The sequence below is a fragment of the Botrytis sinoallii genome (assembly GCF_014898435.1).
Source record: "Botrytis sinoallii strain Bc 23 chromosome Unknown BSIN_006, whole genome shotgun sequence".
Lineage (NCBI taxonomy): Eukaryota > Fungi > Ascomycota > Leotiomycetes > Helotiales > Sclerotiniaceae > Botrytis > Botrytis sinoallii.
The window spans coordinates 1389031-1407135 of record NW_024066033.1 but is presented as its reverse complement, the minus strand read 5'-3'; the positions used below and the strand labels follow the sequence as shown (position 1 = coordinate 1407135).

The 18105-nt window shown below is 39.8% G+C and overlaps 4 protein-coding genes across 4 annotated transcripts; 2 read left to right on the top strand and 2 right to left on the bottom strand.

The window, feature by feature from the left end:
• Positions 1-1608: 1608 nt before the first annotated feature.
• On the bottom strand, positions 1609-2904 carry EAF02_004175 (uncharacterized protein; the record flags this gene model as incomplete). The annotated part of the gene is made up of 1 exon (XM_038900223.1): positions 1609-2904. One exon carries the CDS (start codon positions 2902-2904, stop codon positions 1609-1611), a length of 1296 nt encoding a protein of 431 aa, XP_038759930.1.
• Positions 2905-3190: 286 nt separating this feature from the next.
• On the top strand, positions 3191-4069 carry EAF02_004174 (uncharacterized protein; the record flags this gene model as incomplete). Its single annotated transcript, XM_038900222.1, has 3 exons — positions 3191-3380; positions 3441-3598; positions 3650-4069. The coding sequence occupies 3 exons, from the start codon at positions 3191-3193 to the stop codon at positions 4067-4069; spliced, it is 768 nt and encodes a 255-aa protein (XP_038759929.1).
• Positions 4070-6520: 2451 nt separating this feature from the next.
• On the top strand, positions 6521-8380 carry EAF02_004173 (uncharacterized protein; the record flags this gene model as incomplete). Its single annotated transcript, XM_038900221.1, has 1 exon — positions 6521-8380. The coding sequence occupies one exon, from the start codon at positions 6521-6523 to the stop codon at positions 8378-8380; it is 1860 nt and encodes a 619-aa protein (XP_038759928.1).
• Positions 8381-11726: 3346 nt separating this feature from the next.
• EAF02_004172 (uncharacterized protein) lies at positions 11727-14065 on the bottom strand. Its single transcript, XM_038900220.1, has 2 exons — positions 12291-14065; positions 11727-12205 (listed from the first exon to the last, which is right to left on the bottom strand). Exons 1-2 carry the CDS (start codon positions 13392-13394, stop codon positions 12185-12187), a joined length of 1125 nt encoding a protein of 374 aa, XP_038759927.1. The 5' UTR covers positions 13395-14065; the 3' UTR covers positions 11727-12184.
• Positions 14066-18105: the final 4040 nt, after the last annotated feature.

Below are 18105 nucleotides of genomic sequence, written 5' to 3'. Positions count from 1 at the left end.
ATTTCATATCGCTAATTCATCTTATGATGTGCCATCTCATCTCGTCCTTCCCTTTTCCTTCAACACACCTTCGTAGCTTCATACTTTTCAAAGCTCTTCTCTTTTTCTCGTTACCCCATATTGTGAATGTCCAAATCTCAAGATATACTCCATCACATTGTTGAGCCTTCAACCGCATTCAATCTCAATAATAGTAATCGAAACCTTTTGGTGCTATTATAGTGTTTCGCTATGTAACAAGATGAAGTTGATACATCTTGATCTGACTGGCACTCAGACTTAGCTACTTTAAATACGAGTTTTATTTGCCAATTCCTATAACACCTTCAATACAACATTCACCACCTCCAAGTCTCCAATTCGACTATCTTGCTCTTCCGGGAGCTGTTTACTTAATTCTCTATCCAATAAAAGCTTCCATCTTATTTGCGCTCGCACTCGCATTACTTATGGCATGATTACCCTTTGTTGCGCCATAAGCATCGGTAAAAATCCCCTATTGACAGTTCCCAGCATTCATCAATTGGAATTGGAGTCTAACTCGTTAGAAGTATAGTTCCTAATCAAGGAAATTTAGTTGACAGAATCTATCCTCATAGCTCTTTCAAGGGAAACCCACGCGCAGTTCCATTGAGTAGAAGCAATAAATGCCCATGAATTGTAATCAATACTTTTCTTTACATTCCATATTTTGAGTTCATACCAGTACCGAAACCTCAAGAACGTTAGAGTTTAGGATACTCTGCGGGATTGACAACACACAGCTGGGAATTTTGGCTATGCCCAACGCGTGTGTATTCCATTTCATCGTAATAATGACGCAAAAAATGTGAGCATGTAGTACTACGCAGAGCAAAGAAGCCCTTCACGCCCCCCATCCATCTTATATTCTTACAGTTCGGAGATTACAAAAGCCATCTGAATGCAAAATTTCGCTATCAATTTTCAAGTCCTCGGATCATAGTCTCACTACCGAAATTCGGAATTTGTATAGAAGACAAGGTCGTTCTACTGAAAGTTATTCAAGATAATACTTTTTAAATAAATATACACAACTATTCTGGCGGCCGGTACCAATTTGCAACTTAGTGTTTGGCCACCTGTATTCATTGTTTGTTCCGGTTGTTCCAGAGGCTCTTGATATCTGGATGGCAGTTGATGCAGAGTTACATGTAGCCTATAACAGTTTAGTCATACCAAAACGACGTGAATTCTATATAGCAAGGAGGTCGAACTTTCAATATTGAATCAGGAGAGAGAGAGAGAGGGGGGGGGGGAGAGAGAGAGGGAGAGAGAGAGAGGGAGAGAGAGAGAGGAGGGAGGTTCTGCCCTTTCCGAGAAAAAAAGCTCAGTCTATAGTCATGATCGTGATACCGAATGAGGTGAATAAAGACACTTGCTCGGTAGATGAACAAGAATATGGAAGTCATGTGCGTACGAGGGGGCTTGAGAAACGCAACGAGATGAAGATTTACTCTTCGTTAGAAGCCGAAATTGGCGAAGTGCAAACGAGTAGAAATGCCAAATTAAAACGCAAACGCAAAATAGTAGTCTCATAACCTTTGATACTATATTATAGCTTGATTTGATTTAACTATATATCATATCTTAATCAAAGGGTATTCTTCTCAGACCTTCATTTCCCATCCTTTTCTTCATTTCCTGGCCTGCCGCAACACTACTCGGTACTTTAATCCCGCAACAATCACCCCAACTATTCATTTGATGAACATGCCTCATTCCATCATGCATAACGACTACCTCTCCCCCTTCCGCATCATCTTCTTCATTGGGAACTCCGAACTCTTCCTCTGTGCTCATACCATCCTCAGCTGGTATCAGAGAACCAAAAAGAAAATGTTGCATGACAGGTAGTTTTTTGAGTACCTCGGCCACAAACATCCTTCTCATACCATCTTCAACTTTTGTCCAGTTTTTCGCGGAAGATATATCGTCTAACATTGGACTGTGCCACCGCAGTCCTTCAACATTCTTAACGCTATTAACAAAGTTAACTTGTCCCAAGTACAGATATTCATTGCCATATTCTTCCAATATAAGATTTTGATGAATCGACAAAGGACGGATATACGGATGATGTAAAAGTTGAGAAGCGCCAAATAGGAATGGAAGAAATTGGTAATCATCGAGTCCCCATACTCCGTGCGAGCCTGCCGGTTCTAGATAATACGTTTTCTGTATAGTCCTCATAAGCTCCAAATATCGTGTAAAGACTTTCAAGACCAGCGGGCGGAAGTCTTGACGAGTCACTATTCCAAGTTGATATAAACATAATAACCATATCATAAAGTTCAACTCGTGTCCCGATCCATAGTCAATTCTGGTGCGATTCCCGAAAGATTGTAAAAAGTATGTAGAGACTTCGGCGATAGCTTCATCGGACGAAACACCCAATTGTTTATGCCATCCACTATGCTCTTTTGTAGCTAATTCGAGAAAATCGCGGAAACCTTTGTTGCCAAATCTTGAATCACCTTGCTCTTCTGGCGGACTTCTTTGTACCACATCCTCAACCTTGTCTAATATTTCGAGAATAGTGGTAACGGTGGAGCTGAGGTCTGTCTTAGTAGTCGCTGAGACTGGTGTATCGATGACTGAATCTGTTAGACTAAAGACAAATGCTAAGAGCAATTTGTAAGTAGGAGACTGAAGGAAGAGATCATGATCCTTGGGTGATAGAATTCGTCTCGTAGGCTTGCAGAATTTCAAGCTTGACTGATCTGGGGGAGATGGTAGATCTGGTGTCTCAGGGACGGGAAGAGGATTCGATGGTGCATTTCGCTTTTTTCGAGGTTCTAATTTTGGAAGACGATCGCGCAGGTTGGGGATACCAGTACTAAGTCCATTCGCTGGACTTTGTATGTGCTCCGCGGTTGAAGACATCTTGTAAATGCTTGATATTGTTGGATATTGTTGATGTTGATTACAAAGGAGAGGAAGTGGCATGGCAAGCTCGAAAGGTACCAACCCCACGGCACTGCCAGGGACTTTAGGCTATTCCCAAGGAGTGTTTAGCGCACATTGCGATAACGATAACAAAAAATTGCAATTCAATTTCAACAGTGCAAGCGCATTCATCATTGAAGCTCTGCTCAAGCTTTGAAAGATTTCAATCCCATTCATAATAAATCTGAACTTCACATCTACGCCCCCCATACTAACAAACAAAATGGTCAGCTCAACCGAACCTACAACCATACTATCGCCTCTTCATAGAGTAGATGGTTCTGCTAGCTTCTCACAAAATGGTTATACTATCATTGGCGCTGTAAACGGTCCTATCGAAGTTCAGAGACGTGATGAGTTGCCAGAAGAAGCGGCTATAGATGTGATAGTGAGACCAGCTGCTGGTGTTGGAGGTGCGTAGCTCTGATAGAAATACTGTTTGATTAACAGACTTGGAACTGATTACGTCTTAGGTACTAGGGAGAGACATCTTGAAGCAATCCTTCAATCTTCTTTACGCCAAATAATCCTCATCCACAATTTTCCACGAACCCTTATTCAAGTTACATTACAAATTACAAGTACACCAGAAAATGACACTGCTTGGTCAAAACTTGTACAGGCCAGCTCGGTATGTGTGACACACTCTTGTTCTATATTTCGATTGCTAATGATCATTTAGAACCTTCCCTTACTCCCTGCCCTCCTCCAAACGTCGGTTCTGACCTTATTATCCGCTTCTATACCGCTTTCTATGACCATGACATCAGTATTGCTTGCCTTGAAGAATACCGAGAATGGCACAACTATAATAGAAAACCCTACTCCTCTGGATTGTCAAGATGCTGCTTCAGTCCATGTATTGGCATTCACATCACACGGGGAGCTTCTCGTTGCAGAAAGTGAGGGAAGTTTCGATTTGGATGAATGGGAAGAAGTATACGAGCATGGAAAGGGTCTATGCTGCAAAGGTCATGGATTGGCGGAGGATGATATCATGCATGAAGATGGGCTTGAGAATGAGGCACCTTCAAGCATGATGATGTTCGTCAAATCGGCAGTACAAGAAAAGGTTGCTACCGATCTCCATTGGAAAGGTTGAAAATTTTCTATCAATGTTACCGCTGTCATCCAAACGTCAGGACCGTAATGTGGTTTCATCTTGGATACGGGAACGGGGAAAGCCCACACGTGAAAAATGCATACGAGGGCTGGTGCCGCATATCGAAACGAATTATGAACGCGATCTGAGTTGGAACTTGGGACCAAGTTCGTTTTTCTGAGTACCAATTACGGGAGAGATGTGAACAAACAATGTTATCCGAGGCATTAAAGGATGTGTGTATCGGGAATCTGATACAACATGTCAAGATCCCACGTTTCATCCTCCGTCGACCATTCCCGATAAAGGTAGCAAATTCAAAACGTTCACTGGAGATGAGTATTCTAAGTCGAGTCAGACAAGGAAACCTAGGAAGTACTCAATTGCGATTGCAGATTTGCGCAGGGACTTTTGTACTTTTTTGAGAGTAACTCCCGAGCCACAAGTTGATCAGATGAAATCTATAATATAATAATACAATCAATACTCGCCAGCAAAAACAATACGCGATGAAATGAGTCTTTCAATATTATCATGCTCACTAGCAGTTGAGAGTATTTCGTGATATCAAACACCATTCTTGTATCTTCGCACCTGTTATGTTACTAGTATTGCGAGTTCCCTATGCTTAATGCTGACCTTGGACCCCGACTGAAAACGCTAGCTTGGATCCTTTCGAGATTCAAAACTCGCCTCCATATTTGACGATCATAGTGGAGAATGAAGTGGCAACTGTAACCGTGTTAGAAGGTGCAGCGTCCCATTGTGAAGGCAAAACAACATAGATGTCGAGGAAAGGAATCTGGAGAGGTATCGTAACTAGGCTAACTCACTTCATATAGAAAGGGAAGTCTTGTCAGTGGGAGTATCCTTTCTCGTCTCTCTCTAGTCTTCACCATCAGACCAATCTGTCGTTTTTAATACTCGATTCTTTCAGCAAAGCTCTGGTAGCTTGTGCGTTCTGTTTGTCTCTTTTTTCTTTTTCAGTTGTGGATTCTTGAACCGTTGTATCCACATTTCTACTTTAATATTGGCTTGGTATTGCTTGTTTTATTCGGCATCAATTCACTTCTCTTCTATTTCTCCAACCGATCGGCCCTCCAAATTTAGACGACGGTCTTCTTTTCCATTCCCACGGGCAGATATCTTAATCTTCATTTGTTGTTATTTCTTTGACTATTTTGGTCTCGTTCCTCTGCACGCCGAATCACTATCACCTTGTGGAGAATTATCACCGGACACGATACCCTACGCTTTCGACACTTTCACAAAAGAGGGTCACAACAAGCTGTCGAGACGCAAGATATATCACATAAGAAGCTTTTAGAAAGGCTTATTAGTTTCGCTTACTACAATCAGGTGAGTCTATTACTTCATTTGTGGAGTTAAGACGGGATGGACTCGATGGGGTCATTCATACATGCTTTATCTGGGAGGATATCCATATTTATATCTTCTATGTGTGGGGTAGAAGCATATTGAAGATTGATCATGAAGATTACCTAGGATTGGTGGAAGGATTGATTGAGAGCCAGCAGTGGCACCAGCATTGGGGACCAATATAAATTTTGAAATTGAAGAAGACTGACTGACTTGAGATCACATTTAGTAGTCGACAGCAAGATATATCACATCTTTTTACGACTTGGCAAGATTTGTGCTACTCGAGATTAATCTACATCACATATTCTCCTGCGTCTTTTTACATTTTCACAAGCCCGCCAACCTGCCAACTACCAATCGAAGGAATCAAGTCCAAGATCCGAAATCACACCTGGAGATATAATTTATATCATACTCCTCCGTACATGCCCATCTTTCAAAGTACCTAATGGTAAACGATACATCCACTTCTTACCTCCGTTGTATCCGAAATCACGTCTTTACGGACAACCCGATACGGACTGTTGGCCTCTTTGATCAAGACTGTCTGTGCAAAACAAAGTCGAATCCACAACCAACAAGCCTCCGCAAACTGAAAACAAACAATTCCCTTCATCTATCATTTCATCCTCTCTTCTTATTCTTCTTTTTCTTCTCCTCGACTCCATTCTATCCTGTATTTCCTCTTGTCAGATCAGACAGCAGCCAAGGAGTTATATCAGGAAGAAGATTACCTCTTGATCCTTTTCAGCCATCTCCTTCGACTCCGTCTCCATCTTCTCCTTCCAGATACCTCCCGTCGATCGATCTGAATCCGACCTAGATTGCATTATCTACACACAATCAATCTCCAGGGCTGCTCTGTTCTGTACTCCGTACTATCGATTTACCCAGCATTTATCCTGGACACCCTTGACACCCCAATCGATAATAATAGTTTTGTTTGATAATCCTTGCATCCACCAATCACACCCCCGGATTTGTCGGCATTTATGACACATTCTACCGGCTTCCGAACTCCGACTCAAAAAAAGATTACTCAAAAAGCATTTGGCGTCATCATCCACAATGTCCACGTCCGACATTCGCTCTCCGACTTCGATTCATCCTGCTCTTACTAAGCCCAATGATCCCCCACAACCTTCTCAGTCCGTATTCGATGAAGCTGTTACACCTTCAGCTACGGCTCAATCCTTTTTGGGTTTCAATGCCTTAAACTCGAAACTTAATCTTGGAGACAATCTCCGACGCGAACAGGGCGCACAGTTCGGTTCTTTGAATGCCATTGAAACCAACTTCCCAGATAATGATCTTTTCGAATCATCGACTGACCCATCCACAACTTTTTCCGCTGCAACAACTGTAGGAAGCGATTCGGCTTCTGTTCCGTCATCACCGGTATTTCCTACACGGGCTTCCCGAACGTTCCATAACCATTGCAAGAACGCTCTATCTGTCGACGCTGTACCTCGCCAGACTATTATGAAAGCATTGGCATCGTCGAAACAACATAATCCACAAAATCTTTCTTTAGCAAACATGAAAGCGCCATCGACTGAGAGACCGGGGACTGCCTCATCGCAGAAACTCAATGCAGCAATATCGGATTTGGCACAGCGAAACACTCCGGTCACAGCTCGATTTCCCTCGCTACAATCACCATGCTTTTACCATCAACGATTCGATGACGCTGTCAATATCGATAAGGTGCTTGAAGAGATCAACGGAGACGAATCAATGTCACATTCTCGACTCATGGCAACGGCTACTGGCGTGCGAGAAGTTTCTAAGCAATTGCAAAGGCGCCCTATCAAGAGAGCCGTCCGCAATGTCATGATTGTTACAAAGGCTAGAGATAATCAGTTGGTTAATTTGACCAAGGATTTAGCACTTTGGCTCATGAGTACTCCACGATATGGCTCAGACCTGGGTGTTAATGTTTACGTTGATGCGAAGTTGCGCAACTCGAAGCGTTTTGGAGCAGCAGCCTTGATTGAATCACAACCTCGATTCCAACATCTTTTGAAATACTGGTCGCCAGATCTTTGCTGGAGTCAACCGGAGAAATTTGACCTCGTTCTCACTTTGGGTGGGGACGGTACTGTCTTGTTTACTTCGTGGCTCTTCCAACGTGTTGTTCCACCCATTTTATCCTTCAGTCTCGGTAGTCTTGGCTTTTTGACTGGATTTGAATATGATCGTTTCAAGGAACACTTGAACAAAGTCATGGGAGAGGAAGGTATGCGAGTTAACCTTCGTATGCGTTTCACATGTACGATATACCGGGATGGAAAGGAACAAGGTCACGAGGCGGTAGAAGGCGAACAATTTGAGGTTCTCAACGAACTCGTTATTGACCGAGGACCATCTTCTTACATCTCTAACCTCGAGTTATATGGTGACAATGAGCTTTTGACTGTTGTCCAAGCCGACGGATGTATTTTCTCGACTCCTACTGGTTCAACCGCATACTCATTATCTGCTGGTGGCTCACTTGTCCACCCAGATATTCCTGCCATCCTCCTCACACCAATTTGCCCTCATACTCTTTCATTCCGGCCAATGATTCTCTCAGATACACTTTTACTCCGAGTATCCATTCCACGCAATTCTAGAGCCACCGCTTATTGTTCATTCGATGGAAAGGGACGTGTTGAGTTGAAGCAAGGTGACCATGTCACTATTGCCGCTTCTCAGTACCCATTCCCCACCGTGGTTAGCTCTCCGTCAGAGTGGTTTGACAGTGTATCCAGAACTTTAAGATGGAATACTCGTGGTGCTATGCAAAAGGCGTGGGATGGTACCGAGGAAAACAAAGAAGAGGAAGCTGAGTGGGATATTGATACTGATTCGGCCTGCTACGGTAGCGAAGACAGTAGTCTCAGCGCAAGTCCCCTGAGACGACAAATGAGCATGCTTGGCATGTAAATGTTTTTAATTGTCTTGCAATTGCCTCCGGTTATACGCGAATTTGTTATACAATTTCCTGTCTTTACAAGACGTGCATTACTACATATTGTATTATTGAATACCTTTTTTATCACATACAACCCGAGATCAACAAGATATAATGCGGAATTTTCTCATTTGGAACTTTAAGGCGTTGGTTTTTGCATATTAGGCGAGTGGGCGTTGGAGATTTAGAGATCAATCAAAGAATATACATTTTAGGGACTATTTACAGTAGCTACGACTTAGATACGAATATTATGACTTTTGCTGGCCAGTTTGTCAGCTGATAAATTATATACTTTTTTTGAGTTTTGATGAGTTTTTTTTTAATGTGATACGAGTAGGTTAATATATGATGTATGGTTTTGAATTCTCATTTTATGATTCATAATGCTTTGATGAGTTAGCAAAAGGGGAATGAGTAATATTGTAAATACATATATACTCAAATATATACTCGAATACATACCCAAATACATATTCATGCTCATACTACTCCTTGTACTCATTATACCCATTATACCCATTATACCTATATCTATATCCATACAATCCATTTCCACACCATCTCCCACACCATCTCCTACACCATTTCCCACACCATTTCCAATCCATCTCCCACACCATCTCCCACAACCCCAGCCCCAATCAATCCTCGCCTCTAGATACCAAATCATCGATAATCATCCCCTCTCCATCGCCTCTCCCTTCTCTGCCCCCTCGCCTCTCTCCCCGCAGTCTCCTCTTCCGCCCTCACTCCCTCAATCCCTCACTCTCTATCCTATACCTATCTATCTATCTCTATCCGTCTATCTATCTATCTATCTATCTATTGTTTTTATATAAAAAATAATATAATAATATATCTTTTTATATATATATATATAGTTCTATATTCATTATCTCATCCTCAGACCACACGGTGATTACATAATAGGCTTGAGGCCTTGTTTTCGAGGCAGGGGCCTCCCGAAGGTTTACTGTAGGGTCTGAAACAATTTGGTTCCAGCTTTGGTATGAATAGTAACAATTCAGCTTTTTCTGATTTTTTAATTAATATTATTAAATCATTCAATAATTGTATTATTTTAGTGTAGATTCAATATATAAAGCTGATTTTTCTTATTATTTTGATATAATTTTTATTATTATAGCTTTATTAGATTATATATAAATACAGCTTTAAAAATTAAAAAGTAATATTTCAAATAGTAATATTTCAATAAAATAAGCACCCATTCTCTTCGAAATCTATTATCACTACAATTTTCAATTAAAAAATATATATTCCAGAAATCCTCTTATTTAGCTCATTCTCTTTATATAAATAGAATCTTAAATAATAAAAGTTGTTATTGATTTCGAAGAGGTTGGGTACTCTTAGCTCTAAAATTCTGAAGCAAAATATCTTAAACTTAAGGCATTTTATATTCAGAATTTAATCACTACTAACAACATAATCCCAACGCCATTGATATATTTGAAAAGACTTATAAGGTATTCAGTTCAATAAGGCGATTCGATTGATACTATTTTTATTATTAGTAAAAATAATTTAAAATCATTAAAAATAACTTAGCTGATTTGAAAAAAAAACTTTCTAATTGAATTTCACAACAATTATAACTCTAATCAATTTAAAGCCGATTTATATAATAATATCAATTGAGCTTTTTCGAATGCTTTAATTAGTTTTTCAATAAATAATAGTTGAAAGGGTAATGTATATGATTGAAGTGCTCTTATTAAACGAATTGAGTTGTTCACCAAAAACATGTTCAAATACTTTCAGACTCTTGAGGAGATAAACATTCCCCCTGATTCCTGATTGGCTGAAAAAAATTGATTATTAGTAAGCAATCTAAAATATCAATAGTATCAAAAAGACCAATATGAATCTTCAATACTATAAAAATTTTATCGACAAAGAGGGTTTGAAAGTGAGATAATATATTCATATAGTATACTAAGAGCGAATCACAGGATCACATGATCAAATCACATGATCGTCGCTTAAGAGAGCTCTTAGCCCAGAACGGCCTGAAAATCAATTCTTTATTAGCTCTTTATTAGTTCTTTCAATCCATTCGTAGTAAGATCGACATAGTACTAGCGAAATCGAATAAAGAATAAGAAAGAAAAGCTTTATTTGATGGAATGGCCGGATTAGGAAGAGATCTACGAGAAATAAACGAAAGTGGAAAGCTAGATTAGTAGGAAAAAGCATAAAATAAGGCCTTTTCCCCTCGAATATAGAAAAAGAAAAAAAGAATATCAATATACCGTTTCATGAAAATCACGTGTTTCATAGTTATTTAGTTGTTAATACGAGCCAGCTTCCCATAATAGACTAATATTAGTCTATTCCCTCTTATATACTATATACTCATATACTAGCTCATGACCTACGATACTATCTGTCACGGATTGGTTATAACTCTACTTAGTAGGTTGATGTTGATCAAACTACTTATACCCTTTTGGGGTTACGTGGCTTAGTGGTAGAGTACTTGGCGCCGTGACACTATCTATCTCTATTTATCTAAATATATAATACTCATTAATAAATAGATTGAGAAAAATAAGAACTATATATATAAAGAGGTTTCATATATATATATATAATAATTTTAGAAAAAGGTTTTAAAGGGATTAATAAAAAATCTCTTATATTTTATTTATATTTATATTTTATATTAGTTTTTGTTTTCTATTAATCCTAATAATTCTTTTTATTCAATTCTTTAGAATAAATTATCAATTAGATTTCGAAAATAGTTTTATAAGTATTGAAAATAATTCATTAATAATTTATTTTAAAAATTAATAAGAAAGAATTATTAGAATTAAAATAAAATATAAATAAAACATAAAAAAAATTATTAATTTTCTCAAAATCTTTTTCTAAAATTATTATATATATATATAAACTCTCTAGCTTTAGAATTGTGTGAACAAGGGAATTCACTTCAAAAGAATGACTTCAATACAATGGCTACTGTATCAAAGGTATTTAGGCGAATGCGAAGGAGACTAGCTCTTTCAGTAGTGCCTATATAAGGCCTACTACTTCCCCTCATTAGCTAGCTCTTTAGACAGAATACAATACAGACATTTAGGGGCCTACTAATGATAGTGGGAACCACGTCTCCCGTATTCCTGATCTCATTATTGAACCAACAAGAATAATAATTAACTTAATATCGATCTCATATTAATATTTATATATGTGTATTAAAAAATATACAAGCTCACTAAAAGCTTCTTTCATTTACATATTCATTTATATATTCAGAGTTCATCTCACCTCATCTCATATACATTTATTTGTTTATTCATATATATAGGTATATAATGAGGAAAATACCATTGTAAAAGATTCACCTTTCTTTCTACTACTCTATCAGAGAGACAGAGAGACAGACAGACAGAGAGACCAAAAAACAGACAACTCCACAAAAATAATACAATTGAAATTCTCATTCACTCGCGTCAAAAAAAAAAACAGCAAACGCCCGATCCTATTTATTTTTCCAGTACCCTACGCTTTGATACACAATGTAGGTATGATATGGTTATGAGACCAACCAACCATTTATTTCCCTCCCTCCTCATGACTACCTAGGTATGCTGTTCCTGATAGAGTTCCTATCTCATCTGCAACTTGCTGTCCATCCATCCATCCATCCATCCATCCAAAATATTATGTCATCTTTTCCTCGTTTCAAATATCTAGTGAGAAGGTATATGAGTGGGAAATTGTGATGTGCCGGACATCTCTCACTCGTTGAAATGATAAACCTATAATTTGCGTACGTGAGTAAAAGAAGATTATAACATGAGAACAAAAAGATGAGAAACAAAGAGCGAGAACAACATAACATACCTTATAATTAGGCAAACCAAAAGCCTCCCAACCCAATCTCTTTGCCATCTTTGCAAACCCTTCCGTTTCAATCAAATGATAGAATGCAAATGGAGGGAACATAGCCCCATCACGATGAACCTCTGCCTTAACCATCAATGCCGTTCCTCCTACCCCATCGAGCGGAATCACTTCCTTGGAATCGCCAGTGTCACTGGCAAGATATGCCATCAATGTTCGATATGTCGCCATATCCGCATAACCTTCCAACAAAATATCATCCGGACCCATGGATTCCCCAAGCTTTCGTGCCACATCACTATCCTGCCAGCTGTTGAAATCGTAGGCGCGTTCCGACATGCGTTTATCTTTAGTATCGTAGTATCTTTGGAAACAGTTTGGCACAATGATCGCTTTATCGTGCGAAGCCAGATCTTGGATCAAGGTGGGAGGCGTCTCAATAACATCCGAATCTAACCATAGCACCCACGATACGGAGGGTCCAAGGGTTGTGAAGAGGAGAGAGTTTCTCGCTCTGGACATGGCGGCTCTTCGTGCCTTTTGATTCTCCATCTTGTGTCTCTCGGTTTCGGATTGGGATACGATGGGAGGATCGAAATCTTGTCGTTCGATAATGATACTGGCGAAACGATTCTTTTCCGGGCCCGACTTCTGAGTCTTGGTGACCTGTTCCTGCAATGCTGCTGTAGCGGCATTTCCTTCCTTGTTGCGTGGGATGATAAACGCGAGAGTGATGAGTTCATGCGGATACGAAAGCTTCAACAGGTTATCCCAGTACTCCTGATAGAATCTTGCCAAAGGTGTCAAGATGAGAATCATCTCTCGGTTCCCCAAAGGATCGGCGGTACTGGTAACATTATTCATGTGGTAATGAACCACAGGGGGTGGTATGCGTTTCCCGCTCTTAGTAGCTTCATTTTGTTTGCGAAAGGGAGAGGTAGGTGGTGAGAGGGGATTGGATGCGGCGCTGGCTCTTCGTAATTGCGAAGCTGCTGCGTCGGCGTTGGATGGGGAAAAGAGAAAGACGAATATTATGATACATAAGACCACACCCACAATCAAAGTGAGTGGGTTTGTACGCCGTAAAGAGCGGACTGGGCCCATGGCGCCGTTGTACTGTTCGAAAGGTTGTCCTCAATCGATAGTCTTGTAAAGATCCTACGAGCGCATTTGTCGAATCTGGAGTTCTGGGGTGTCTGTCACAAGAGGTTTGATGTCGTAGCTGGTTATGTATGTACTTCGGCTCGTGTCGCAGATTGGATAGATACCGATTTAAATTAAGCCAACAATCTCTTCTTGACCCCAAAGGATTGATGAGATTAATGGATTGTCAATGGGGGTAGGTACCTTTTTTTTCTAAAGGACTTCTAGAATGTCAATGGGTATGAAGATGGAAAAAATGAGTGTAAAGTTAAGTTTCAGTGAATTAAGTCGATCTTTCATTAAAAGTGTTGATGGCTGCTCTCTCTTACTTTTACCTCTTGATGAATTGTGATGATCTGATTGGTTGGGGTTGAATTTAAGAGGATCACATAATGATCTGGACACGATATGTTTGATATACCTAGCTATGGAGTACCTGGGTGAAGGAGGTGTGGCTCGTGTGGGTGTAAGTGTAGGTAGCTGGAGGTGATTGATATGAGAATGTGAGAATTTGAAGTCAAGGTACAATTGGGATTCTGGTGGCTCAGGCTTATTATGACCTGGACAGGGAGATGGGTGTCTAGTAAGTACATCCATTCATCATAGTATTTATTCTTATCACCATCATCATCAATGGAGAAGCACAGTTATTAGTACGAGTAGAAAGTTGGAATTGATGTTGGTGTTGTGATTTGGAAGAAGGTGAATAGGGGTACTCGATAATAGTCGATAATGAATGTGTATGTATGTAGGTAGATACTAGGTAGTTATATATGACAGAGTATCTCAATTTATACCAATATATTTACAATAAAACCAGGACCTTTCTTCCATTCTTCTCGTATTTTCTCCACGTTATTAAACTACTTCTTAAGCACCGGGACGTACCTTTAAGCTTCTCCATTAAGTTTCCATCTTTTCATCCACCATGTTCTTTAGTATGAGAACCATTTTGATAGGACTCTGTAAGTTACAAATACAATACATCATCGATTTCTACATTGACACTCAAGACAAGCAAGTGACAGGAGACAATGTCTATATACACCTCATGATTGAGTTTTGACCGAAGATTCAAGACATTTCGAGAACGATTCACATCGTATATATACTCTGTATTGTATCACCGGTATAGAGTATGAACAAAACACATCGACCTATGATGCTTTCCAAATACCAAGGCTGTTTCATGTTCTGCTTTTACCCGTGCCTCCCTTCCATTGGTACGTGTGACCCCTTTTTGTCCAAGGAAATACTACAAGTACCTACCTATCGTACCAAGAAATGATTAAGATTCCAAGCTCGCCTCATATTATACTTATTAATCTTCGGGTACACGCATGCTTGGGATTGGTTACCATTGTAAATTCAGCTACCGGGGAGAACAGATGAATAATCTTCTTGCGGTGGAATGATTTGTTGAGGGTTCATTCGGATGTGACTCTATTGATGGCTATTTGATGGCTATTTGATTAAAAATTATTGTTGCCGACTGTTACGCTGGTGGTAAGTGTATGTTTTGTATCCATATATTGAAAAGGTACTGTGACTGGATGCTTTGATGGTATTTTCATTGAATTCAAAGATAGGAGATTTAGCATCTCTGCCTCTGCCTCAATTTACTCTATGGACTATCTCGAGGCGATAGATCTATGAAGTTGACTGGCTCGACTGGTAACCAACATTTCACCACCTCAATTTCGAGAAATCCATCAGTACCTCTACCTAGCAATGAAAGTCCTATACAAAGAAGGAGATTTATCTCTAATATCCCATCTCATGTCATGTCTTACAAACCCAGATAGAACATGATAACATGATAACTTCATCCCATTCCAAACCAATGACTCAAGATTATCTGATCGATGGCTATCCGCAATGCAAATATCTACTTCTATCAAAGAACGTGGGACAATCCCTAGGTGAACCCTCACTTCTCCATGCTATCTATCAAGCAAGCTGGCATTGTACAGAGAATTACAAATGGTACTTGTTCACGTAAACACGAGTCAGTCCCAGTCCGTACACACACCAAACCTGAAGAAATCACCATACCGGTACAATTGAACAACAATACAGCGATACACCTTCCTCTCTCCAGCCAACCCACCACCAAAAACGGTACAAATAATCATTCCGTAGCCTTCGTATAAATTTCAATTTCAAACATAAGAAAACGCAATTACATCCTCAGGATGCGGTTTGCGGCTTGGCTTCCTACTCCGTAGTACGCTTCCACGATTTTATTGTTTGGCCTTCATTTTGGCTTGTCCAACTGTAGATCATGCTGCATGATACCGCGTGGCAGCTACATCGTACATGAACGAATGGATTGCAAACATTCAAGACGCCGCCATAACCGTTTTTTTAATTGTTTTTTTTATGGAGGGGCTGGAAAGGTTGAAATGAAACATCATGCTAGGTGATGGAAGGGAGTTTGGAACGGGAGAAGATTCGAAGCCGCATGATCCGTGACACGGTGGGAATGATGGGAGGGAACAAAGCTGAAGGGAGGGAGGAATGGGAGGGAGAGGGAGAGGAAAAGGAAAGGTAGTATGATGGGTATCTTTCTGCACGAGAGAAGAAGCTGGTGAGTTTGATGGGGATTGTTATATTTTGTGATATTGCAGAGGACAGAGGATAGAGGATGGAGTAGAGAAAGGAGCAGAATAAGGAGAAAGGAGTACCCAGCATGTAAATAAATCATAACTTGATGTTGCAACCGAGGTCAATACTCTATACTTTTCGTACTCCTCCATAGAACTATATATTAACTATATATTTATTACAGTTCAGGTACACATACACACAGAGATAAGTCTCGCAGCTGCATGATCGAGTGTCGGAAGAATACGAAATCATGGCACGCCTCCCTTTCCCCTAGGTAACGCCATTCCCTTTAATTATCCTCGGTATGCATGCATCCATGAAGGAAGCTGGCGGGTGGGAGGATCAGATCGTTGAATGTATGTCTGTATGTATGTGTAGGTATGTTGATGCATTTTAAAGATGGGGTGCATTGTTTTGGGGAGATGTGGAGATTCGATTGGTGGTTTTACTCTGTTAAACGCTGTGGTTTATCATGGGTTGGGCTGGTTTGGTATGATATGATATACCTAGGTCCTGGGTAGATGGTCCAATACAGGAAGTGAATGACTGTTTGTCTGGAGGTTTTTGTGGAGTTGGTAGGAGGTAGGAGGTATGTTTATTGCATTTGTTTTCTGCCTACGGGTAGTAATATTCATTTAATCCTTTATGTGGATTGATTGTATATATATTGTATATATTGTATATATAGATCTCAATAGATGTAGGTAAATGTATATAGATAGATATAGATAGACATAAATAGATGTAAATAAATATAAATAAATATAAATAAATGTATATATTATATATAAATAGGTATAAATATAGATATCTACCTACCTACAACTACTAGGTACTCCTTGATAATATTTGAGGTACTCGAGTAGTAAAGAGAGAAAGATGGGAATTGTAGCGAGGAATATGGAGTAGTATGGAGTCGTCGATCTAGACACAATCCTTTCTCTCGAAGTGACCGTCACCATCAATGATATTTGGGAGAAATTGTTTGCTTCAACTAAACGCGTGTGTGCGTGCGTGGTTGAGTACGAGTATCTACCTAACCTTATGTTATTGCTGTGTCGGTACGGAGTAGTGAAAATGGAATCTTTTCTTCTAGACTCTGGAACTCTTGAGTCTAGAAGACTTTTCTCTTTAGATCCTAAGCTACGAAAAAGAGAAGGACGACTAGTATTTCATAGTTATGGTTATAGCCATAGTCATATTCATAGTTAGAATCATAGTATTACGCAAGTATCAAGTAATGCCATCTATACCCAAGGTCTTAAGCACTCCTTCGGTTTCATCTCTCTATGTTTCTCATTTGATATCAAAGCAATCAACGCAAAAGATCACAAACTCCTTGGATGCACATCCTGGTCACTTTTCCCAATGTTTTTCCTTCACCGATACTTTTCTCTCCATTATTGCTACCTTGAGTATTAGTTTATTGATCGACTCACGAACCTAGGAAAAGGACCCTTTAAATTGATAAACCTCCGAAGTGGAAGCTTTTTCCTGCATCTTTTTCCAATCCATCAACTCACCAACTCCATCTACCGGCCTCCCCAAAAGAGATAGATGATCGCGCTCTTCGTCCCCCCATCCCTCCCTTCCCCTCCCACCACCAGCCCACCCCCCCAATAATAATAATTAAGGAAATTCCTGGTTCATAAGAAACAAAACTTCCCCAACCTTAGTAAACATTGAGCATGAGCATGAACATCAATATGAACATCAAGATGAACATGAACATGATGACATCCACATGAGCAATGTATACCTAGTACACGAACCAACCATATGCTATCACATCAATCAATTTTGGCCGGCTTCATTTTCGCTTCTTCATTCTACAGATAATTCGATACTTGCAACTTTTTTATTTCATAAACCAAAGAGACTTCAATTCTTATATAGGAAAGGGGAAGAATACGAGAACGAGAAAAGACTCCTCCTTCTACCTACTCCCTTTCTTATCATCCCTCTCTCCCTCCCTCCCTCCCTCTCTCTCTCTCTCTCTCTCTCTCTCCCCATTCTTCATTCCTCTTTGCGCTGGTATCGCGAAACTTCCAAGAAAACATTA

What these genes read in the sequence shown, in the direction of transcription:
- EAF02_004172 (XM_038900220.1), bottom strand. Translation starts at nt 13,394, where the DNA reads ATGGGCCCAGTCCGCTCTTTACGGCGTACAAACCCACTCACTTTGATT. An exon ending in TTGGTTTGCCTAATTATAAG is followed by an intron (nt 12,206 to 12,290) that starts GTATGTTATGTT and finishes CGCAAATTATAG; the next exon opens with GTTTATCATTTCAACGAGTG.